Source organism: Anopheles cruzii, chromosome 2 (genome assembly GCF_943734635.1).
Source record: "Anopheles cruzii chromosome 2, idAnoCruzAS_RS32_06, whole genome shotgun sequence".
NCBI classification, from domain to species: domain Eukaryota; kingdom Metazoa; phylum Arthropoda; class Insecta; order Diptera; family Culicidae; genus Anopheles; species Anopheles cruzii.
In genome coordinates this window covers 39,150,667-39,175,775 of record NC_069144.1, presented here as the reverse complement: position 1 = coordinate 39,175,775, position 25,109 = coordinate 39,150,667, and the positions used below count along the sequence as shown (strand labels likewise).

The 25,109-nt window shown below is 49.2% G+C and overlaps 3 protein-coding genes across 8 annotated transcripts; all 3 read right to left on the bottom strand.

Moving 5' to 3' along the window:
• Window positions 1–588: 588 nt before the first annotated feature.
• On the bottom strand, window positions 589–2,173 carry LOC128279043 (peptidoglycan-recognition protein SC2-like). The gene is given in 3 exon segments (XM_053017764.1): window positions 589–752; window positions 755–1,133; window positions 2,159–2,173. Coding segments are annotated over 3 exon segments (558 nt in total).
• LOC128278134 (sugar transporter SWEET1-like) lies at window positions 1,840–3,604 on the bottom strand. 2 transcript variants are annotated; one of them, XM_053016801.1, is made up of 4 exons: window positions 3,531–3,604; window positions 2,719–3,454; window positions 2,528–2,647; window positions 1,840–2,456 (listed from the first exon to the last, which is right to left on the bottom strand). In XM_053016801.1, exons 2-4 carry the CDS (start codon window positions 3,172–3,174, stop codon window positions 2,346–2,348), a joined length of 687 nt encoding a protein of 228 aa, XP_052872761.1. In that variant the 5' UTR covers window positions 3,175–3,454; window positions 3,531–3,604; the 3' UTR covers window positions 1,840–2,345. The 2 variants fall into 2 exon arrangements, with proteins under 2 accessions (XP_052872761.1, XP_052872762.1); XM_053016802.1 differs by having other exon boundaries at window positions 3,593–3,604.
• Window positions 3,605–4,138: 534 nt separating this feature from the next.
• LOC128268365 (protein spinster) lies at window positions 4,139–24,019 on the bottom strand. Of its 5 annotated transcripts, none has more exons than XM_053005429.1 (8): window positions 22,945–24,019; window positions 10,033–10,390; window positions 9,641–9,967; window positions 9,267–9,528; window positions 6,958–7,056; window positions 6,567–6,891; window positions 5,945–6,379; window positions 4,139–5,495 (listed from the first exon to the last, which is right to left on the bottom strand). In XM_053005429.1, exons 1-7 carry the CDS (start codon window positions 23,333–23,335, stop codon window positions 6,225–6,227), a joined length of 1,917 nt encoding a protein of 638 aa, XP_052861389.1. In that variant the 5' UTR covers window positions 23,336–24,019; the 3' UTR covers window positions 4,139–5,495; window positions 5,945–6,224. The 5 variants fall into 5 exon arrangements, with proteins under 5 accessions (XP_052861389.1, XP_052861388.1, XP_052861390.1 ...); XM_053005428.1 differs by lacking the exon at window positions 9,267–9,528 and adding an exon at window positions 8,677–8,938; XM_053005430.1 differs by lacking the exon at window positions 9,267–9,528 and adding an exon at window positions 8,677–8,938 and having other exon boundaries at window positions 4,139–5,492.
• Window positions 24,020–25,109: the final 1,090 nt, after the last annotated feature.

Below are 25,109 nucleotides of genomic sequence, written 5' to 3'. Positions count from 1 at the left end.
TCAAAAGTAACAGGGTAGCATCCAGTACTAGGAGGCAGCGTTATCGTCACTAGTTCGGCGCCGGTTGCCTAGCAACGAGGGCGTGCTGAACGGTCGGACTGAAACGGATTACGGATCGCTTCGTTTATCCCGCTTTTACGCACTCTTTCTAATGCGATCATGGGCGACGTGTAGCCGATCGTATTGTAGTGGATGGGTTTTGTGTCATGGCAACGCAATATGGCCGCCTAGTTCCCTGTACTTTGTCTGGCAACCAATGAAATAGGATTTTGCTCCAGGCGGCCATCTTTGCACGTTATTACGGAATTACGACCTTTATTTTAGTTTATTACCGAATTGTTGCGAACAATTTCAAATTTAAAACGATTAAAACGCACCGCAAATGAGAGGACTTTTCAATCTGTTTATTTTTTTACAATTTTAGTCACAGAATTCGATTCCTGTTCAACAAACGATCAACAATACGGAATGCAGCCATACCTAATGACAAAAAAGGACAGCGTTTTTGTGAAAAATGAAACACCCGTTTTAGGATTGCTTTAAAAGAGGTGTTTTTTTATTACACGTGCTTCACAACGCCATCGGTTCTCAGACGTTCGGGTTGAAGCGCGCCCAGTTGCGGATCTCGTTGAAGAAGGCATTGCCGGGGCAAGCGGTGGCCACGGCCTGTCGGTGCCCGATGAGCCAGTAGTTGGAGGCGATGTGTCCGAGCGAAACTCCGCAGCTGATGAGCTGCTGGGCGGCGTTGCGGCGGCCGCGTTCGGGATTCCGTTGGTGAAGGTGCCCATCACGCCCATGCCGACCGAACGATCGTTGTATCCGGGAGCGTGGGCTCCCTGGCGTCCCCAGCCGCGGCCCTCGTACGCCGCGCCGTTCTCACCGACCAGGAAGTTGTAGCCAATGTCGGCCCACCCGTTGCTGTTCATGTGGAAGTTTTGGATGTTGCGCATCTGCGTGGCGCAGGCCGCATCCGTCGTGCAGTGGGCTCCGGCCGTATGGTGCATCACGACCCACGGGGCCGGACGGATCGGAAGTTGGGCCGTGTTGGCCGCCCGAGCTCCCCACTGGGCACGGGTCACGATGCGCGGACACTGACCCGACACGCCGGCCAAGCAGACGCTGGCCACCACCACCTTCAACGAGATCCGCAACTGGGCGCGCTTCAACCCGAACGTCTGAGACCTAAATAAACTACGCCTATGATCTTATCTCCTCTAATCCACGGTTCGTGTGCCAATTTGGGACTCCGAATGTTCACGATGACTTTGGGAAATCGAACCGATCACTGGGATAAGGCTAATGGTTTTATGACCGCCATCAAGCTGGAAGGTTCCGTTATCGGAGCGCGAGGGCGTGATTGAACCGATTTATTGGTCCGCTTACGGGATATATCATAAATTTGCAGACCTCTTCTTACACGTTGCCGAAAAGTGCTAAGTAATTTACTAAGGCTTTCTTACACTTAAATCCTTCACCAATTAACGAAAGGGTCTAATAACTATTGACAAAAATAGGTTTAAGAAATCGGAAACAATCAGAATTTACCGAAATGCTTAAATACGTCTCTCAGAACGTGCCTGTCTCAAAAGACTACATATTTAAAATTTTGTTTTCGAGGGATTCTTCAATGTTTGTCGTACCAAAACGATCCCAAAATACTGATGGGATTCCAGTTTATAACCAAAAATTAACCAATAAGCTAATCAGGCGTTGTAATCGTGTGCAGCAATCGAACAATCTTTCGACTGATTCGCTGATCGCTACCGAAACCCGGTTGCAACAGGAAACAGACAGTTTCGGAGAAAGAGAAAACAAACCCGATCGGTCCTTTTGATGGTTTGAATTTGCCCATAACGAGATTTATATTTTATTAGTAACCTTTAAAACGTTAACAAGTGGTGTACCGTTTACTCTTGAAGCATGATGTAAATGTCCGCTTTTTGTCGCAAGAATTATCACTTAATGTTACCGTACTTTGTAACAGTATATTGTGCTTTTTCGTTATCCCTAAATTACGAAACATTATTGTTGCGTTTTTATTGTCTTTGAATTTCAGAAAACTGCGGAATTCGTTCAACGCAGCATACGCTACGGCGAGCCTTACGTACTAACAAGACTTAGGGAAGAATGTTTTTGTTCGTTCTGTTATTGTCCTTACCGTTCCTCGTATCATTTTCGAATACTCTCTCTTTCTCTCTATCTCTCTATCTCTCTTTCTCTTATCTCTTATCTCTCTTCATATCTCTGTTCTATTCTCTTATCCCTTTCTCTCTATCGTCATCGATGGTTCACGAAGTAGCGCAAAATCCTTTAACGGTTCTCAGTATCATCAAAACGATCGGAGCTTAGTTGAATTTTTTCGCCGGACTCGGCGGAGGTTTGAGAGATTCCGCCGGGAATATGATGAACAATGATAGTTGAACTGCGCACAGCCCCAGTGCAACGAGATTTTGAACCTATTGGCAATCGGAAGCAAATGGAAGCGATTGTTTAAGCGGATCAAGGATCAAGTAACCGTTGAACTTACCACCAAAAAGTTACTCCGAAGAATGATGCCGAAAAGCAGCCACATAAAGGAAACGACCGATCCGAGCAGGATCATGGGCAGTGGCAGTCCGGCGGTGCTTTTGTTTTTCAAGATTTTCCCCTATAAACCCCATTAAACGGTTTTCAGTGAACGGGTTCTGCGTGGATCGCTAAGGTCCTCGAAATACTCACCAACCCAAGCAACGGCATGCCGACCAGCGTCCACAGCAGCGCAGTCAGAATCACACCGAACCGGAACTCGACCACTTTCGGATCCTCGTACTGCACGTACGATAGCACGGCCACCGTCAGAGCGCCCGCCAGTCCGATCCGGCCCCAAACGGCACCCTTCCGGGGACCGTCGGTGTACAGGTAGAAAGCACATACGTACACGATGTGGAGCGCGAGACCGATGAGGTTAACCCGGATCATGCCATCGTCGCGCAGCATCTGACCGAATTGGACGTTCAGCAGACAGAACGCGGTACCGCAGAGGAAGGGCACCACCGAGAAACCGACGGTACTGCCACGGCGCCGGATTTCGTTGATGGCCAACACTCCACCGAAGAACTGCACCACCGTGACGATGGCCGCCGTCAGGCCCACCGTGTCCTTGTACGGTTGCAGAGCCACGCCGATTGAATCCATTCTGCGATCGTTGCTCCGACGTTGTGAGAATTGCTTTTACGTAACAATGTCTACTGTGATGTCTGATTGAAGAGATCGTCGCCGCAGCGTTCGGGGCACGCTCACTGCGTCTATGCTGTCATTCGAATTATCGCCTCTTTGAGCGTCCCTTTTTTGTGACCTTGTTTTCTGGCTGATAACGATTTCAAAGAGCGGTCACTAACGCGTAGACTCGGGATTCGTTCTTCGGTGAAGCGTTGGCCACGGGTGCGATGGTTAGCTTTGGTGGTGGTGTGCCGTCCTGGAAAAAGGGAGAATTCTAAGCGAAGGTCTACAGGTAACCGGTATGCTAATAAACTCGATTGCGTTACACTTACAACGGGCCGCGACACGAAAAATGTCGCCTTTCGGCCGTGGGAGAATTTGTTTATCTGCTTACCGTTTGTTTTTGTTATGAAACAACCCGCCTGAGAACGGCAGTTTGACAGCAGTAGAGGCATTTGTCGTTTCTTGTCATCCAACAGAGGGCGCTGTGTGCCGTTAGGGGAATTGTTTTTGAATTTTGAAATGTCTGGAAAGAAAATGCGTTGGTTGCACTAAGGGTTGTTGACCAAAGACAAACATTTTCCCTTTCTCAAAAACTCCAGCCTGCAGAAATTGGTTCAATTTATTCGAAAACAACCCGAATGTACTTTATTTATTTAGGTTTGACAAATTTTTAAAACGGATTTTTACGATTAAAATAGTTGGCGGGGAAGCTGAACTTGCGGCGCGTCAGGATCGGCGCCGACGGCTCGGCATCACCGGTTCCCCCCGCTCGGTGCTGAGCAGCCGCTGGTATGACGACATTTGACTACAGGCTCCAGTCGATGGGCCTCTTCCCATAAACGGTGAATAAACGAGGATTACATTCGCTCCGTTCGACGTACTTTAGGTACTATAATACAAAGAAGGTCCAACAAAGCACGGAATCCCACGGTTGCCGGAAAACAGTCATGTTTGTTTCACATTATGTTTATTAACTTTTCGTTCTTTCCGTTCTCCGCACTGTTTTGCTGAAGGAAAAGGGGAAAACAAATAACCGAAAATACAGAAAAATCGACAAATAAATATTTCCTTGCTTTGTTCGCAAAATACTAAACGCATTTTCTAACCAATTTGGCTTAAATGATTTCATTTCATTACGCGCATCTCGGAAGTTTACTTCTTAAAACAGTCTCTCAAATGAATGAATGGAGTGTTGGACAATCTGGATAAGAAACGGAAGGAAAAACCACAGGAATTACACTACAACGTAGCTTAAACGCGGGGAGTTGAGTGAATGCTTTCTTTCCTTTGTTTCGCGACGGTTACGGTAATGGTAGAACTTCAATTCAGCTCCCGTTAATCGTATTTTTTCAGTCAATCCCGGGTCCCGGGGACCATTCCTTCTAAGCCTGGTTTTTGTTTACCTAAACCAGAGGTCAGTTATCGAAAACATCACCAAAGCTCCTCCGTTTCTCACCACCTGTTTGCCCCGGCACCTATTTACCATAAGATCTATTGCTTTTCACACCATTCCTCGTCCATTCATGCTGTGATGCCAATAGTTAGCTTTAAGGCAATTGAGACACACACTCTCTCTCTTTCTCTCTGTCTCTCTGTCTCTCTATCTCTGTATGTCTAACGTAACAACAGCAAGTTGATCTAATACAAACATTGTTTCCCGCCCGAGCGGAACACGTGGTAGTTACTTTTAATGCTATCGACAATCGACACCTTTTCTTGAACAATCCTTGTAGGTGTGCGAACGGAGGGTAGTGGTGTGTTGAGTCTATGTACATGCCACCGTAGGAGGATGGTTCGCTTCCTCTACTGCTACTGTTTGGGGCGGAGGACGTTCCCTATCGTATCGACCTTTCAGACCTTCATCTAATGTGTTGTGACGTAATGAGCCGCGCGACGCGATCCTACGAACATGCCAAACGTGAACGAGTTTGCCGTCGAATACGGTTATCCATTACGAAATAGAAAATAAACCTAGTATTTTGCTTCCTTACACACTACGACATACACTAGTACCAGCCCTGGCCACGAGGGACCGCGAGCGGTTGCAGTTCAGTTCTGTTTTGTTTCTTTCTTCCAATTGGTGTTGCCCTAAATCTACATCGCAGTCCATCCACTTGAAGGGCTCCTCTACGTGCCCAGCGTAGGACTTTGGAGTTTGGACCACGGTTGTTTCCTTCTGAGCCACTAACTGCTCCGTGGTCATCCATTTCACGGCCGCGTGCTTGGTAACGTGTCTTCTACATCGGAAAGCGAGCTTTCCAATCGATGCGCGGAGGCCGAATTCGACTGTGCTACTGGAGAGGGAAGAAATTGGACATAAATTAAATGAAACAATCAAGGTAAAGAGAACTGAGGGCTTAAAACAGTTAACTACTGGCACAAAGTAACGGCGCTAAGTAAAGAACAAGGCACAGAGAGAAACAAAAATAAGTATACCGAACGGAACAAACGAAACACGGGATTTGAGGTCATCGTAACAAGCTACTTGCAACTACTAGGAAAATACGACAGCAAAACGTGATTTGCTACAAAACATACACAGACGATGTTACGTGAAAAAAACAGGGGACAAACTCTTCCGAACAATGGAACTCAAAAGGACGACAATCAGAAAAATTCCACACTACACCACGGTTAATAAAAAGGGGGTCGAGTTCATGTTTAAAAACAATAATAAACCAAACATCACACCAAAGTGGCCCCGAGGAGCCACAGTTACATTGATCCGTGTCGCAAAACTAACCTAGAATTAAGTGCGCTAACATGTGCGGCTTCATCTAATTTTCCGGATTCCGGAATATCGATCGTGCTGGATACACGGCACACAATCGAATCGCTTCGGAACCCAAGTGTCCTTCGGTTCGTAACAGGGGGACCGGCATAGGCAACGGTTACAGGGGTACCGGGGATGACGAGACCGGGGGAACACATGGAACAGGAAGCATTAGGTGTGGCCGTCCGAGAGACAGCTACGAACCGAAGGACACCACCAATTAGATAACTTCAGTCGGTTGCTGCCGCCGTTAGGACGCCGCGAACGGCCGTCGGTGTTCGTGGACGCCGCCATCGCACGGTGCACCGGTGCACAGCGGACCACCGATCGCCTGGCGCAGACCGTCGTCGGTCGCATTACCATCGGAAGCGGAACCGGAACTTTCGCTTAATTCTAGCTGACAGCCTGCGGTGGATATGAAGAACGAAAGCGCCCATAAATGACGTGTGTAAATGAAGGTAGCCCAATGACGACGAATGATGCCGAACGAGAGAACGAGGCTTACGGAATTACGGTGCGCATAAGCAAGATTCGAAAAACGAGACAACGGAAAGCGAAAAGGACGCCAGATAGCTCTAGATGGCCCACTTACTTTGGACGGCCGCCGAAGCGCGTGCTTTGTCACGCACGATGTAGATGGCGGTCACCATGAAGAACAGTCCGCCCAGAATCTCGACGAAGCACGTCGAGAAGAGGGAGTACTGCAGGGCACGGAACTTCACCAGAGGCGTATCGTCCTCCGGTCCGACGCCGGACAGTTCCAGCGCCGGGGTGGTGCTGAGCGTGTCCAGTGTCGTCGCGGTTACGTTTTCGGCCAACTGCGACAGGCTGCGCATGCTGATCGAAGGCCGCATCGATTCGATGCCGGAGTAGGCATCGGACGACAACCGAATTACTCGCTTAATGGCTTCGGACATCTAAAAGGAAGAAGGTTTCATTATGCTCTGAAGAACGGTTTGCATATTGCCGTAAACGATACTTACCAGGCCAACAAAGTATGGACTACCGGCATCACCGAGCGCGTGTGAAATCAAGATCTGGAACGCTTCGGCGGTGGAACGCCTCGTTGGCACCACCACGTACTGTGAGGACGAATCAGAACGATAGCGACGGTTAGCGAAGGATAGGTTTGGTGTTTAGGTAAAAAAGTGCATTAATTTTTCATGCAAAACATGTTAAGAAACCAACGGCTAATGGCCTATGAACAGCAACGGTCCCATTTTCACTACCGCCGCACAGATGGCGCTACTCGCACTCGAGAGACAATGCAGAAAACGACGTAGAATGGAACTTCCAACCAAAGGTGGTCGATTCGAGCGTGGCTTTTAAACGCGTATTTCATGCGTGTCAATGCTTTTTTTTCGTTTTATGTTTGTGATAGCATAAATCATAACAAACACAATGGCAAAAATTAGTCCGCCTAATTGTAACATGATAAAAAATCACCGCTCTTCGCCATGAAGAGGCGAACGTCTGTGTTCCGATTTGCACTATGTGACAATCTACGGTACCGCCAAGATTACGCACGCCCCACCGCGTATATTCTAATCGATTTCGGACGATCGTAGCGCACACTCACGATCCACGGTTGTGTTGAGAGCTTGGGGGGGCTTTGTATGGGCGACCGTTTAAATGGGATAATTTTCTGCCTTGTCTTGCGCTCTTTCGATGTGCGTACATTTGTGTGCTACGAATTTTGCCTAACGCCGTATCACAGACCGCTGGGAGGCCTTAGCCGTTGCTGAATATTAGAAGCCGGTTAAGAAGCGTTAGCGATGGTGTGAAATACCAACCTACCAACAAAAGCAAACTAATGCCATCAAAAACACACAAACAGGAAACGCAACACGCTCACACATGACTCACAGAGACACGATGGGACACGGACATGATTCACAAACACGATTCTTAGGAATGCAAAAAAGCGGAGACTGAAATCAGATCTCTTTGAAGGAATTCAAACGCATCAAACTGTAGCGCGTGGATTGGATACCGCAAGCAAACTCATAAAACAAAAGGGTCAGCGGAAAGGTTTCTTTTAGCAAACCAACGGCCAGAAGGATGAAACTTGGTCTCACTCTAGTGTTGGAAGCAGCAGAAACAAAAACTAATACTGTCTGGAGCCGGGCGTCTAGCCACCAGACGTCGGCAAGATAGGTTTAGGTGATTTGTTTGAATTGCTTGCGGCGTTTATTGCCTGCAGTCACGGAAGGTGACGAAGAAGGGGAACTCAGTTCGCCTCACCTCAATAAGAAATCTGAACTGAAGAGAATGAAGTCTAAACTAAAACTACAATCTATGTAGACAAAAATTGACTTCCCAAAGAACCATAGCCGTTAGTCAGCGATAGAACACAGACCACACGAAAGGACCCACATCCACCAAACCCAGAACCCAACACCGTATAAAAACAAATAAAAGGATTTTCGTGTTTCAGTAGAAGGAAATGAAGGATGGTGTGTCGGTGTGTGAGAGTGTTGCATTTCGAAGAAAGGACTAGCGACGACACCCGGCCCCAGGCAGAAAGTTACACCCAGAAAGTGTAAGTAGTGATAGTAGTAGTAGGAACACAGCAAAACACAGTAGCAACAAGCACAGTTATTCGATTAAACCGGATGTGCACGACGACGAGTGGCCAGGAAAAGGGTGGTTTTGAGAAGAAGAGGAGGAGATTTTAAACATGAAGTGCATTTGGCTCTTACCAGAAGAATGTCCGCTACGATCGCCCAATTGAGATTCAGTGCTAGTTCGCCGAAAAAGATTAGAACATACGTCGCGTAAATGTTGACGCGAACCATGAGCATTGCGCCGACCAGCAGCGGCGAGCTCACGATCAGCCCGAACGCACAAATGTACGGATCGGCCTGCAGGTACTTTGTGCTGTAGCGCTGCGAGAGGTACGACCCGAGCGGTACGCCTATGATACCGGTCGTCATCGTAATGGCACCGAACACGAACGACACTCTGCGCGCGTTACATTTGTTCGATCGAACAGTGGATCGAGCATTGCCCCGCGGGTTAATGGGAGCGTTCGACGCAAGATCGGTCCATAGATTGTCACAGGTGCGCGGAAACGAAACGAACGGCAGTGCCCGAGATGTAAGAGAAAAAATAGAAAAAGAAAGAGAGAAAGATGATTAATTTTGACACCAAACAAAGGTTACGGTGGCCAGGAAAGTAAATGATCATGAGCTGCCCAAAAACCCGCCGATCTGCGAGTGTGATGTGCGCCACCGTGCGGTAGTGTTCCTGCTTGCCGAGCTGTTCGTAGGTCCATCTGTAGAACCCTTACCAGCAGCATATCGGCGACGATCGACCAGGACAGGTTGAGGAGTAGTTCGCCGAAAAACACAAACGTAAAGCACCAGCCACCGCTGTACTTGACCATGACGAGACTGAGATAGATGAACGGCGAGCTGCTGATCAGTCCGGCGGCACAGATGAGTGGGTCACAGTGTTCGGCAAACTCGCGACACCGCCGCGAAAGGAACGATCCGAGCGGAACGCCAATCAAACCGGCCGTCATCGCTACAATCCCGAACCGGTAGGACACGCTTCAGAACGGATATGGATTAGCAAAACTTTCGAGGACCCTAAAAACGGGGATTATTTGGGGCCGGCATCTGCCGGCCCGTCAAGATCTCGTGTCGACCACACGATACTTACTCGTTGAGCGTAACGTGTTCGTTGCCCGCCTGTGACGTTAGCCCGAGGTGAATGAACTTGGGCCCCCACCAGGCGAGGGCTCCGGCTACGAAGGCGACACAGGTGAACCCACCGGTCGACAGCATGAACGAGCGATTTCGAACCAGCGCCTTGATGTCCTTGGTGTACGAGGTGGCCTGCATGTGGTGCGACGCTTCGCTTTGCCCGCGCACCGGTTCCCGTAGCATAATGATGAGGGCAACGGCGATTGCGCCCAGCACCGGCGTCACGCGCAGTGCCCAGACCCACGAGTTCATCAGGCTGGCCATTTCCGCACCGATAATGTACCTAAAAGCGAAAAGGAATCATTGAGTCCATCGCTGACGGAGCAGCCAGGGGGCCGAAATATTTACCCGCAACCGGATCCCACCGGAATGGCGAAATAGAACATGGCCAGCATCTTGGAGCGCATATCGCCGACGAACAGATCGGAGATGATGGTCGGGGCGATCGTGCTGTACGAAGCCTCGCCGATGCCGACCAGGGCACGGAACGTGATGAACCACCCGAAGTGGTTCATGTACGATCCGAGCAGGGTGGTCGTGCTCCAGAGCGACACTCCGAGGACCATGATCCACTTGCGGGAGTACCGATCGCCCAGGTAGCCGAAGATGGGTGCGCAGATCATGTACGACAGGACGAACGCCGTCTGCAGGAGGCCTCCCTCGTCGTCGCCGATCTGGAAGTGATCCTGTATTTCCGTGAGCACACCTACAAAGAAGAAATAGAAGAAGTGTTGTACAAAATGAAGTCAAACGCGATTAAACCGACGGATGGGGCACGAGGATCGTTAGAGCGTGGATGCGAAAATGTTTTTGTGGGCCGCCCGAACTCGCCCAAACCGAACCTAATTGGAATACACAATGGCGCGTTAATCAAACGTTGGTCATAAGACGTCCCTCTCGTACGTCGGACGTCAGTCACGCGGTAAGGAAGCTCTGTAACGAATTCGATCCGGCTCCAGAAGAAGCCCCGAGAAGCCCTGAAGAAGATCTTTTGGGGCTCCCATGACGCAAATTCGCAACTGAGTGCCAGTTTTCATGGTTTGTTACGAAGTAGAAATTATTTGAATAGTTTATAGACAACTTTTTCGTTGTTTGAACGTAGAAGTAATGATTTGAAGCGTACGAGGCGCGAGGCAACGCTTACGGTTGATACATATTTAAAGTGTTTTAAAAGCGTCACTCGGTTGGCGCTCTGGGATTGGTATAGTAATGAGGGCTATAATTTATGGCAACTGCATTTGTAGCACCCACTTTACTTTAGCGGGTCATTGCATTCAGCCGACAGCTAATTAGTTGTGTCACGGTTTGCCAATTAGTCCTCAGTCCTACTTAGTGGACAACTCAACTCAGTGGACTTTATTTGGTACAAAAAGTAATAGTGTCGCAAGGTTCATTTCCTCTGGAAACAATTTGATTCTTGTTGTCCCACAAAACAAGTTGGCGGCCATTCAAAAACAAGACTCTAAACACAGCCATCGTATGATCGCAAACCTGACACGAAGGACATGCTCACACGAAGGCACTGTCTCCTGGTGACTTTGAACTCATCTCATCCCAAAGAACCTCCCAACCGTCATATGGGAGGTATAGGGTCGAAGCGGACTTTGAAATGTCGGGTGATGCGGATGACGCTTGTCGGCGCCATCAGAAACCGGCGGCGGACATTGTTTAAAAATAGTGTGTTTTCAATTCCCTTCCGTCGTCGCATAAGTCGAGCGGCGGGGATTGCATCACATTGCTTTGCCAGGGGAAGAACGAACGCGCGACTCGAAGGATGGCGGTGTCGGTTGGAGGAACTACACAAACTAGCCACTCAACTCGGGCAATCGGAACTCGGGCCCCGCACTCGAGCACCGATTGATTGCCAATTAGATTTAATTCCATTGAATTGACACCGAAAGGCCGGCGAAAGTCAATGATCGTGAGACCCACATTCCTTGGGGACCTGGGGAAGACTCTGGAAGGTTTCGGGAGAAAACAAACTCGAGGTCAATTGATTCAACAGTGAATTCAATTTTGGGCCGCATTTGGGCGCCATTCTAGACCTGCGAATGACTGCTAAAATTGTATTACGTGCGCCTTTCCTTGTGGGTTGTTTGCCAATTTCTGACTTCGCTTCATCGATTGACCTTGTCACATGGCCGGCCCCCGTTGCGAATTGACGTTCCACGATGATCTTCTTGATTGACGCTACCCTCGAGCAACACATGATCAGGTTGGTGGTTCGTCAATTCGAACCAGAGGCCAAGGTGTAGACGTTTTAAATAACTCCTTACCTCGATCGCCACAGCGATGTAGACTCTGATGAGATGGATCGTTTGAGTCATCGTCTAATTAATTTCAAGGAAATAAAAATGAGCAAACGCAGCAACTGGATACGGTTCACGGGGTTCCATCGCGAGACTGCCAGATTGCAAGTTTCAGAAGAAAAGGCTCGCTGAAGAAGATGAATCGTTGAGTTTTTGCTTCGACCGCGTGCGGTGCGAACACATGCGCAACGAATACACAGCACAGGCACAAGCTGGGGACGCGAAAAGTCTCACAAATAAACGTCTGTGTTTTATTTTGAAGTGTTGTGCCGCTCGGTACACGCCATTCCTCAGATGGCATGCCGCCGATGGGAGTTGTTCCATCGTAAAGGTACTTTGTGGATCTATTTCACATATTGTATCAAGCCGCAAGCATCGTTTTGCTATGCTTTCGGGCAAAGTTTATTGTTTTCACTTAACAAATTGTCACCTGATCGAAACGGAACGCAAGAGGAACTCTCAATCGGCTTCAGAAGTTGGCGTTTGGGCTCGTGGTTCGAACAACTAAACATAGTGTTGTTCCTTGTCCAAACACCACCCGAGATTTGATTGCTTGAAACGAGACCCAGCCAAGAACATAAACATCGCACTGCGGAGGAGCTCTTATGCTGCGACTCTGCCAGTTGACAGTAAGCCACTCGGTGGAACATTAAAAGCGATCGGATAGTACGATAAACATAAAGTGTTTGAGCGCATCTTTCTCTCATCGTTTCAAAACACGTAGAACGCGGCGACGATTCACACCGGGTCCCTCACAGGGCTAAAAATAAAGTCACGAAAGTGGCACCGTTTTTTAGAACGGGTGAAGTTGCATTTCGAGTGAGAAAGTGCACTACGCCTCAAGCGCGCAGTGCAGCTGGAACAGATCGATCGTTTGGGAATGATTGATCGAACCGTAGGCAGGGGGGGCTCGACAGAAGTCTTGTGGATGGCGGCTGATGAAGGCACTCATAATGCATCAAAAAACATCAACACCCCACACACTTAAGACCTTTCCTTCCCCACGGGGCGAAGAGGTATCACTGGCACTTCTTGGCACCCGTGAAGTGTTAGAGCGTCTAGATATGATCCTCAGACACCAAACAGCTGGCCACGGTGCGGTACCAAGCTAGCGATGCGATAACTTCATTCCACCATCACACGACGAGAGGAGGACGTTGCCACATACGAGGGGTGTTCAAAAAGTTCTAAGACATTTGAATTTCCGCGGGTTACGTATATCCGATTTTCGGTTGCTACACGTGTCAGTAACTTATGGTGAAAAGTTCGGCCATTTTGAGTAATCACTCAAGTTTTGACAGCTGTTTAGGTTGGACAAGATTTGGCTCATCGTCGATTTTTGTCTACTCCAAAAGTAATTGACCACGAAGTGGTAATTTGAGTTTTGGAAACAGGAAAAAACAGGAAAAAGTCACAAGGGGCCCTATCTGGAGAATACGGTAGCTTTGACATCATTAGTGTGTTGTCCAAATCTTGTTCAAGCAAAACAGCAGTCAAAAATGGACTAATTATTCAAAATCCCCACCACTTTCGTCTCCTTAGATTTGTAAGACTCACCTGAATAGCTTTAAGCAACCAGGTCTAAATAAATATTATTATTATTATTAAATAACCGAATTTTTCACCATAAGTCACTGACTTGTCTAGCAACCAAACGCCGCAAAAAATTGAAAATCGAATCTCCGTAGCCCGCGGAAATTCAAATGTCTTAGAACTTTTTCAACAGCCTTCGTATGCCGTGGGGCTTCTTGGAAACGACGAGGGGGCTACCTGGGAAGAGACCTGAGTCAGCAGACCCTAAAAGATACGCGCGATACGCCCCATTCGACCGTGACACATTCGCCGCTGCGCTCGTGTCTCTGGCGGCCTGCGCTTGAGCCAGTTGATCTGAGTGCTAATGAAGTGCTAGGTACTCTCTTCCTGTTGGTGGAGGCAAACTTTAATGCTGGAGAGAACCAGAAATTCACGCTGTTGAATCACCATCACAATAATATCCATTTTTATAGCCAGCCGAGTGCTGAAGCCGAGCGGCTGAAGCGCAAGGGTTTATGTCATCAAGACATTGGGCCACCCTGCCATGCCATGAATCTGTGCCATGCGCACAGCTTGCACACTGCTTAGGCCGCCATGTAATCGTTACATCACTTGGTCTTTCGCTGCAAATTGTGAATTTACAGCGCAGTCAGCTATAAAACGATCAAAAATAGTCTCCAAATCACTGGCGCAGACGCCATAGTGACCCAGTGGAGAAATGGGCCACGAAAAGAAAGCATTTCTAGTTGCTAATGTGACACGAATCCCCACCTCACATAGACATGGAACCGGCTCAGCCGTGATTAAAACCTTCCGATCGAATAAACTGCAGCCGACTTTGGCGCAGTCCACAAATGGCTCGTATCAACTTATTGGCCGTTTATCAGGAGGCGTTTTGTAATCGTTTGATCGGACGAGAATTACCAGCGAAATGCCGCCAGAAACCCCGCCGGCATCTAGCTTATCAGTCGACCCGTCCACCACTGACCAAAGTCACACCAACACTCCTCCACCAACCGAGATATCAAGGTGCCAGAAGGAATTCGGACTGAGAAATTTTAACAAACAAATAAAAATTACAAGACCCCCCCCAAAGACAAACGAAACTCGCGCGAGAGCATCAGTACTGCGGAATGCCGGTCAGTTTGTGTTAGCCTCTTCCCCGCTATCTGGCACCACGTGCCGTCCCGCGGGCCGCGTCTCCGCGTAATCATCGTTAACCGTCTCGCGCATACGCACCCCGCCACGGTGCGCGTGACGTCATATCGACAGTTAATCGTGCGCGATTGGTCGATTCCGGATCGCGCCACTCCGTGGCCCCGAGAGAGCGAGAGAGAGGCCACCCTGGTGCTGATGGTTTGCGTAATGCGCGAAAAACGACGCGAGCGACACGCAGACCGCGAGAGAGACGCAATCCGTTCTCTTTTTGTCTTCGGAGCGCGCGCGATCCGAAAGTCTTCATCGGCGGACGCAGCGCATCCGTTTCTTTGCGTTAGGCGAAGAAAAACTGCAACCAAGTTGGACCACGTTTTGCATTCCGAGTTGCGTCTCTGTACACCACAAACCGGCTAAAAATAGAGTCGCCACCGTCGCGACAGGATCAGCTTCTCGCAGAGTCTGTGGCCCGTGGCCAAAACAACTCTACTCCTGGTATTTCCTCCTTCAAAATAAAACACGGAAAGCGGAGCGTCACCCTGACGGCGCAAGGACACGGAGCGCGTGTAGAAGTCTACGAATCGGTCGTGTTGTTTGATGTTGTAATTAGCGTCCACTGATAAGAAGCCACACACCACGCTGATACATCCGGGAGTCGTGGGGCGTTGCGGGGTAATAATGTTGGCCCCCTGACTCGTGGTGCTCCGATTTATGCGCAGGCGTGCCGCCGAAGAGAACACGTGATGGGATCGTCCCATGCAATCCGACCAATCGGATCACCCGATGACGCAGTGTTGTTTGGGTCATTTGAAAACAACACACGGTCTGGAGTGTGTAGGGAAAATAGAAAATGACTTCATCACCCTTCGCGCGTTCTGTAGATGAAACGGAATCCTTTTGGGTCGTGACTCTTGACGTGAGACGCCTAAACATCAAGAGCCCGAAACACCCGAAGTCCGGAGCCCCAACAAGTGCAATCTTGGTGATTGATGAACTAACGGTTTCTTCCCTCCGCATCGATTGCCTTCGCGTAGTGCACCATCATGTCGTACGATGTTTGATTGGCCGCTCTCTCCAAGAAAGCCGTGGCTCCGCGTCGTTGGGTCTGTGGGGCTGTCGCGTGCCACACCCATCTACGACGACGACGACGACGACGCCGGTGTTCCATTCAACTCTGTCGCTCGTTCTCACGGAGCCGGAACGGCTCTTAAGAGCACATTCACTTTTCGCCGCCATCTCGTGCCGGCCGGCAACAGGAAGTGACGCAAAAAGGCAGCGGACAAACGTTTGATGCTAATGATCGGTCGGTCGGTCGGTCGGTACGGTACCGATCGGCCGGGCCGGTTGGGAAAGGTGCAAAACCCGTGTACGGCTAGAAATTATCTTCCCTCGACGACGAAGATTCTGGCGCCGGCTGGTGAGAAGATATAATTATCGTGCACCGCTAATTGCGAGGCCACTCGCGTCGGCCACGTTGGCGCATTGTGTCGCAGCAAGCCGATTGTGGGGTCCTGCCTGAGCAGCGGACGCTGATTGCGGTGTACACTTATCGGTGGGGGAGGGGTCCGGTCGTTGGCAACCTGTGCGGGCAATCAGCTGGTCACGGTGACGCAAGGATTGCGACTTGTTGCTGTCGATTCTGAGATACTAGGGGGTTCATTAAGTTTTGACGTTCGATACCAGAGGGCGCTTTTTATTGTTATGTTGGTATACTCTTCATATGAACGGGGGGTTTCTGAGTTTAAACGTGGTCGTAGTAGCCTTCAAGACGATTCATGTCAAAAACGTCAAACAACAGACACAACACTCGAAATCGTAGAAAAATTACACGATATCGTATTAGAAAATCATCGAACCAATTAAAGATATTTAGTATAAGGTCATCTCATTGAGCTACCAATACTTTGACTGAAGTATTGGGTTTCAGAAAGCTCTGTGCAAAATGGGTGCCGAATTCACTTAAAAGGGAACAAAAACGCATTCGAATGCATCTTTCTTGACAACATTTAAAACGTTTTCGAAAGGATAAAGCAGATATTGTGCATGGAATCAGCACTGTGGAAGAGACTTGGGTCTATCACCATGACTCTAAATCAAAACACAGACTAAAGGGTGATGTGAACCAGGTTCTTCAGCTCCGAAACGAGATCGTGTCCAGAAATCACCCAAAAAGGTGCCTCAGTTTTAGGGATGTGAATGGAATTTCATTAGCGGATTACTTGCAAACTGGTAAAACAATAAATTTCGATTATTGTTGTAGCATTCTGTACCTACTGAAAGTGAAAATTCGTGGAAAGGGTCTGGTTTAAAAAAGAAAAACATCCGCTTTCACCAGGGCAATGCACCGTGTCACAAGAGCATTTTGAAAATGGCAAAAATCCATGAATTAACGGTCAAATTTTTGGAGTATCCAACGTATCAACCAGATTTGGCCCCAAAGCAACTTCCATCTGTTTTCAGACCTCAGAAAATCGTGCGCGGAAAGCCTTTTCCATCAAATAAAAGTGAATTTCAAACCATAAAAATGGGTTCTTCTTATCGAACGTCAAAACTTAATGAACAACCTAATAGGTATCCGGCACGGCTCCTGCAGGTGGTTACTTTAGGAGACATTTTTTCAAACACATTCCGAGTGTTTAGCATCGTTAACCTATTTTTTTTATAATGCCACCTTTTTACAATCTTCTGTCATAAAACGAAGTGTACCATATTAGGTTCTTAAGGCTTGTTCTTCCATTTCAAGGTGCCTCGCGATGGCCCTCTCTGTGCTTAGGGGGGGCCGCCTCTGCCCGTATCAATTACATCGCCGCTCGAGTGGAATGTAAATAAAGTTCACTATTTCTTCCATCACGATGGATGTAGTGGCAGGTTCGATAACAAAAAAAAAAACGCATAAACAAGCACGGGAAGGTGTTTATGCTGGGCCCACGGTGGGCCTCACGCGCATCGCGGCCACCAATAAATATGTCAATCAATCGACCGACCCGTTCAACGTAACTTGCCACACGTCCACCAGTTGCAGCGGAAGAAATGTTTGGCTTAAGCCACATTACCCACACACACACACACACACATGCACTGGGGAAGAAGAATGCCTTTCGGTAACATAATGCCGCCCGCGGCTGCAACCGTCACAACATTACGCTGGGCCTTCGGGGCCGCACCCCGACACCCAAGCGTTGGGCGGGTCTGCCTGAAGGTGGAATGCTAATGTGCATTCCCTCTTGACGCCACGGTGGCGTCCGGACCGTACTTCGAAATTACCGGCGGCACCACAGTTATGCACCGCACGAGTGCATGTTATGTAGCGGTTTGCATGGATCAATATCGGGCGCTCAACAAAAATGCCACCAAAATATGGGCCAGTGACGGTCCATATTAATAATTCTCTAAAAATGGACCTTATTGAAAAACAAGCATCTCTTTTGGGGGGGACTTAAGATGGGACATCACATCTTGCGACACGCGATTAGAAGATGATCTATGCCGCTTGCCATGTGCATCCCACCGACAGACGGTTGACAGGATGACGGACGCTTTTAGATTGATGGATGAAATGTGCATCCGACGAGGCAGCATGCAATCCGTACCGCCGAGATCCTTTCTCAGCGTGATGGATTCCCCTCCTCGCCGGGGAGAAAGAAAGACGGCTTCGAAGGCGAACGGAACCCAACAAAGCAGCAGGATTTAAATCGATCGATAAATTCGAGTTCCACCCCGCGGGCGGGCAAAATGCATTAACAGCGACGGTGTGTGTGGGTGGCGCACGATGATGCATCGCCTTGTGCATGTGCCCCGCCAGAATCGTGTTACGGATAGAATTTAATTTAAACGCGAGATAATTTATGGTCCCTTCCGATGGCACTAAACAGAGAGAGCGAGCGAGCGAGGTCGAGGTGAAGGTGCATCGACGAGAAATGCATCCCGTGCGCCCACGTGGCCCGGTGTGCTGGAGGAGGGTGTGTCGTTAGTGTCGATGATATCCCAAGCAGGCAGGGCAGGCGCGCGTCTGGGCGGCACAGCATGGAACAAATCAAAATTGAAGAGGAAAAACGAAACCGAAAGCCCACGATCGCCCGGTGGGGGGCGGTTTTCCCGATCGAAATCGGGAACATCCGGCGGTCGGTCGGTCGGTAGGCGGTCGGGATCAAATTAAGCCAACGCGTTTTTATGTACCACACGGAGCCACAGGATGGGACACAGTGAATTATTGGCTCCCAAAAATATGCCCAGCAACGAACGAAGAAGTTCCAACAACCTGGTGAGTTGTAGGTTGGGTTTGGCCACGGGGAGGACCCCCAGTTCCCGTGTGTGAGGTGGATGGGTGCTCATGTGGGAGATGTGGTTCCAAACCTGTTCCAAGTGGCTTCAATGGCTGCCGACGTGGAGCAGAGCTGGAGGATTAGAACACGGTGGCAGACACTTCGGCAGTGTACGGATGGCTTTATGGATGGCTGATGGTGAACAATTGAACCCCTGGTGTGACCCCCGGCATTTGACGCAATTAATGGTCTTCCATCCATCATCTCATTAGCCCATTGGACAGCTTCTTGTACGTACGCCCGACCCGAAGCAAACAGTTCGAAAATGGACATAAAAATAAATAAAACAAAACACGTAGGAGAGAGAGCTCCAGTTCGAGTCCCCGAGTCCACAGTGTGGTAAGCTAAGTTTCGAAACTCGCGCTCAATAACCTCACCTGCTCACGCGCTCATTTCAAGACCGCGTTTTTGCGCAGGTCAAGCGTTGAAAATGTAAACAAACTTAATTGTCCTTTTTCCTTCTCCGACTCGACTCCGATCTCGAGTCAGGGAATCGCCGTCACCGCCGGTGGCCACTACTATTTGGTGGGTGACCCCCTTTTATGTTGCTGTTGGGCAATGTTACAGAAACTGGCAGCAGTACATGAGGGACTTCTCCGGCTTCCAGAATGATGGTAAAGAAGCCAGGCTTTTCTAGGGCCCGGCGAGAAGGGCTCACAGTTGGCCCTTGGCAAACATGGTTCGTCAACAATGCACCGAAAAAAGATTAATTTTCTCCTATATTGCATCCTGTGTCTCCAAATAAGATAAGAGTATTTAAGTAAATAGCACCGAGATTGAGCTCCAACATTATGATTTCAACGTGGCGATCTCTGACGCCCCAACCGTTGGACTAACCAGTCTTGGAATGGAACGACTAATGATTCCCAAACCACACAGCACCCGGTCGGCGGTTTCGTAAGGCGCCGCGACGCGCCCGGGCAAGGTCGAATCCACAAGCGGGGTGCAAATTTTAGTGCCACGCGATTGCGAACGGGTTGATAAAACCGACACCGACTCGCTGATGGCGCGAAACACCCAAAAACTTTATTTGGCTCAAGGGTTTCGTCACCAAAACCCCGCCACAGATAAAGGTTAGCATTTGGGGGCGCGTTCGCGATATGTTTGGGAAATCAAAGCACCGAAAACGTGATGAGAATTTGACCAACTTTCGAACGAGCAACCACCACGAAGCAGGAATCCGGCTTTCATCGCTCGGACGACCGTCATCTTCAGCCGGGCAAGCGGAGGAATCGAAAGGAAAGTGACGTTAAATCCGTTCAATACGACGGTTTAATCAAACATTACTTTGCTCTTCTCTCGCTTGGTTGGTTGGTTGGTTGGTCAGCGGCGGAGATACGGTTCGGGCGGAAGCTAAAATGTAAGGAAAATCTGAAACCGGAAAGCACCGTCCGGCTTAGCTCTGGGCGAAGGGAAATTTCGGTTTCAAAATGTTTTAATCTGTCGCTCGGTAAGTGAAATTGCTTTTACTTTCCGAACACTGGCCGGCAGGCAGGCGACTGAGGCAGCTGTAATTAATTATTTGGTTCGCCGAGTCGAGAAGAAGTAGTGGCCAATGAATGAAGAAAATGGGCTCCTAAACGGAAGCAGATCTGCGAAATATGAACCTCTGCTGCGTCGTGATGCTGCTCCGTACGGCGGATGAGTATGACCTCACCGAGCTCTCTCGCTCGGTGGTGACTCAATCAGCAACAATCTCTGGATGGCAAATCTTCTCCACAATCCCGACGGTTGATTGCCGACCGGGCAGCTTAAGGAACTGAGTGAGGATTTGAAACTCTATCCCATCCGAGAACGGGCGGGACCAGCTTTTTAATTGGACAAGCAATCGTGTGTCACCCACTGGCGAGAAGGTTATTACAATGAAGGCACACCATTATGTCGTGCCGGGTCTCGACGAATATTTAACCATTATGGACGTAACGTCCATATGAAAGATGCATTTCTCCCCGAATGTCCCCGGATGGCGGACGACCATCATAATTGCCGACGGTGAGTGGGTTCACTACGAGTTCACGTGGTGCAGCAGGCTCCACTTGACACGATTGCAGCACATTCTTTTGCCGGTCGCTGTAAACCGCAGCCAAGTTTCGGTTGAATGCATTGCACTCGGCACTAATTATCACCGTACCGGGAGAAAGTGCGGCCACCGACGGAGTGCATCACAAAACGCCAAAGGAAAGCGGAACTGAATACCGACTTAGAACGGTCGCCAGAGTGGCTTTCGAGAGGGGCTCGAGCTCGGCGTCGTTACGGACGCTTCAAAAGGACCCGCAAAACCTAAGCACGATTTACGCAACAACACGTCTTGCGAAGGTCTTGCGGTCATTATGATTGGACGTAGAAGGAAAAAACAGCGGGAAGAATGTGACCCATTGCCGTGCCGTAATTGAGTTTCATTTTACGTGAACATAATGTTATCATTTGTCCATCGCCCCTGTCCAATTTTGGTGCGTCCCCAAAAAAGGTCTATGGTTTCGACGATGTTCCGGCGCGTCCACTTCGCTCGAGCCGTCAATCAACGGCAATCAGCGGCGGTGGTGGTGCCGGTGCCGTTACACAAAATTATGACTGACAAATGGGTTTGTCTCGGGCTGAAGAACCAAGGGTTACGTTAAACCTGGAGCACTCTGTGCGGGAAGGACTCTCTTCGTGTGGTGTGGTGCTTCCAAACAAACAAAAGATAACCGTAAACGAACCGTATTCACTGCGAACGTCCGAAAAGTTCAAGAAAATAAACCAACCCCTGGTTAGGGCACCTTACGGAAAAGTTCAACAAATCATTCAAATGCTCGCAGCGGGAGACGTTATCGCAAAGCCAGGACCTTTCGGCTGGGGCGGCAATTGTTCAATATCTTTTTTGGCCAAGGGTAGAAACATATTTATTTTATTACAACACACACACGCACCGCATAATCCACAATCAAGGGCGTTATTTGTTGGGCGATACCACCGCGTCACCGATGATAAATTCCCTCCCGTTCCCAGCCCGTTACCACAGCCAGGTCCCTCGGAACTACATCAAACGGCTGTTGATTTTTAATCTCCCAACCCGGGAACCCGATAGCCAACCGAACCGCAGGCACCCCAGAGAGGCAATGAATAATGCAATAAATAAAAAGCAAACATGCCGGACCTGAAAAGAACCGGGAATGCAGTTTTTTTGGTGGTTACAAAGCCCAGAATTCATTGCAAGATGTCACGCAGCGCAGCGCAGGACAGGATTAGGAGTGAAGTGCGGGGCCGAGGCACCAACCGATTCCAAAGGGGAAATTTAGCATGACGAAAACCGAATCTTATCGCCATTAGAAGGGATGCTTCACACGCTGATCACCCCAGACAATCTGTTGGCGGGCAGATAAGCCCGGGGATGGTTCGGTGGCCGTGGTGTGGTTTGTGAAAAACGGTTGACGGCCTCGTTTTGTCGTCGATTCGATCCGCCTGGGGATGGTTGATTGCCCGATGCCACAAACTCAGCGCACCCTCGCAAAGCGCTGATAGCAGGACACTTTACTTCGAATCATTGGTGCCTTCAAGTGGCGTGACAGGGATTGGGAAACTCCCACTTCAGGAACCCATCCATCCTTAGGTGCACGCCAAGGTGGTGCCTTCCTTTCGGGGTGACATCATTTCTTACTCGGTAATAAGCACCTCGGGCTCCATTATTCTTTTAACGATTCCTTTTTGGGGAGGACGAATTTGCTGACAAAACTTTGCCGTGGGTTTTAATGGCAGTTTACAACGCCTTGGCCCGATCTTTACCGCCGACGGGCATTATCCTCGAAGCCATCCTTTGTCCCGTCGGATGCGAGGAGCACGTGCGAAGGCGCTTGGAAGAAAGCAGAAACAAAGGGTTGTGGTGCCAAAAACCGGGAACAATGGTACGGATTGGCCACTCTCGCCCCAACCTGTTGCGCGTTCCCCCTTGCTGTCGAACTAACCTGCGATGGTAAACCGGTCCATGTAGTTGATGAGATTGACGAAGCAAAGAACGCCCACCGTGAACCAGGCGCTGGCCCTGCCCGTCCCCGTCACCGTGTCGACCGTGGTCGCGTCATCATCCGGCCGGGACTCTTCAATGTCGGCATCATCCAACGACGACGTAGCGGAATCCGAATCTTGCGCCATCAACCGTTGCTGTGAGTTGGTGGCCGGTATTTTACCGGCCGGATTCGACTGAATCGTGCCGGGTGCCGCGACCGTCCCGGGTGCCGCCGCCGGTCCCGTAGTCGTAGCCATGGTCGAGGGACTGTCCTGGTCGCCGCCAACGCCACTTGCCGCTTCGATCGGAGGTTCCGATGCAACTTTCCGGTACCCTTGGCTCGACGGCATTCACACGCCGGTCCCACGAGGCTCGCTTCCGGTCGAGAGACAAATCGAAAAACCGATAAACACACACACAGACACACGGGGTGTAACTATCTCTCGCGGTCTGTCACTTTCTTTCCGGCGCCGCGCCACGGTTTGTGCACGTGGACGTGGGTTTTTTTTGCGGCTGGTGAAATGTGGCTATGTGGCAGATGGCCGCGTAACGGGCCGCCGCGGTGTATCGTACGATGTTGCCACTTTCTTCTGCGCACAGCAGCACGCACCGAAATATGTAAACATACGCGACCTACGTCGAAACCACCAACACTCCGTCAGTCCGTCGATCGTCCGATGATTTCGCACACACACACACACTTCGCACTCGGGTATGCACCGCGCGGTGCGGTTCTAAGCGCGGCGTTTGCGGGCCGGAAAATTAAATCCGCTAACCGCTTTCGGATTTCGTACTCGGCCCGGCGGGTGCTTCGTCGAGTGCCTTTGTGGAGCTATTTTTAATACACCCGTCCGGCACAGGAGCGGGATTGGCGCGGACTTGGCGGATCGGTTGGTGCACGGTTCGTGAATTGCACGCTCGGTCGGTTGGGAAGCAGCAGATCGAAGACACTTCGTGGCACGAATCACCTGGTTGTTTTTATTCCGCTGCGAAAAGCGAAATTAGGGACCGAACGACGAAACACAACCAACCGCACGCTGAATTTTTGACGTTTAATTTTTTTTAATTTTCTGACAGAACCAACTAACTCGATCCTCACTTTGAACTTTCGAACCTGAATTAAAAACCTGACCCTGGCCTGGTTTGCACCAACACAACGCTGGCGACACGTCGAGACACGTCGGTTCGTACGTGTGTATGCGTGCAAGGGTGTTTAAATTGGGCTGTTCGTTAAGTTTTGCGGTTCGATACCAGAGGGAACATTTTGAAAATGGCAAACATTTATGGAATTTATAAATTGGAGTCTCGTTGAAACAAGTGTATTGATGTCCCGGAAGGCCATACTGAATAAAAAAGTGTATTTCAAACCATAAACTTGTGTTTTTCTTATCGAAGCAAAGAACTTATTGAACAACCTAGTATTGCGGGTGGAGTAAAACCGTTAATTTTGGAGGCTAACGTTGTTGATTGTGCGCGTCCTTTAAATTGCAAAAATGGATTACGTGTTTTAGTAATACAAATGACGTTTCCCAAGTCTGTTGTCGAAATCCTGCCCAACCTGTCCATGTAAACGGGTCCCGCGGAGGGTTGTCAGAAGAGCTCAGCAACCCGCACGAATTGCATCGCGATGGTGTAACATTGTCATCCACTCACGCTGCCACGCTTATGCGTTTCGCGAGCTTAGCAAAATGAGTTCAGCATATTTTCGTTGCATCAAAGACACATAAACAGATAATTAGTTCATATCCTATTCATCCGACAATTGGAAATCGGCTTGGAATGCTTGAAAATATATTATTGCGGTTGATGCATTCAGATTGAGCTATCGCCCGCTAGGTGGACGTCGAGCTTTAAGCTCACGTTTTGAATTTCGAATATTGAACGTTTTTATACCGGAGTTGGTAAAAACCTGATCTTGAAGAAATCATTACTATCAACAGTCAATAGATTACCGAAGGTCTCAGATACTTAATTTACATGTGGATTCTCAATTTCTTCATCATTCTTCATTTCTTCATTCAAAGAGTAAGGTTTATGCTAGCCAACCGAAGCCCATTGAAGAACTAAAAGCTAACATCACAGCGGAAATTGCTGCTATTACGTTGTCTAATACCGAAACGTTGT

Coding starts and splice junctions, on each gene's coding strand:
- LOC128278134 (XM_053016801.1), bottom strand. CDS start 3,174: ATGGATTCAATCGGCGTGGCTCTGCAACCGTACAAGGACACGGTGGGC. Junction 2,648..2,718: donor GCATGCCGTTGCTTGGGTTG/GTGAGTATTTCG, acceptor TGGGGTTTATAG/GGGAAAATCTTGAAAAACAA. Junction 2,457..2,527: donor TTCGGAGTAACTTTTTGGTG/GTAAGTTCAACG, acceptor GATTGCCAATAG/GTTCAAAATCTCGTTGCACT.
- LOC128268365 (XM_053005429.1), bottom strand. CDS start 23,335: ATGCCGTCGAGCCAAGGGTACCGGAAAGTTGCATCGGAACCTCCGATC. Junction 9,529..9,640: donor GAACACGTTACGCTCAACGA/GTAAGTATCGTG, acceptor TCCGTTCTGAAG/CGTGTCCTACCGGTTCGGGA. Junction 7,057..9,266: donor TCGTCGCCGATATGCTGCTG/GTAAGGGTTCTA, acceptor TCGTCCTCACAG/TACGTGGTGGTGCCAACGAG.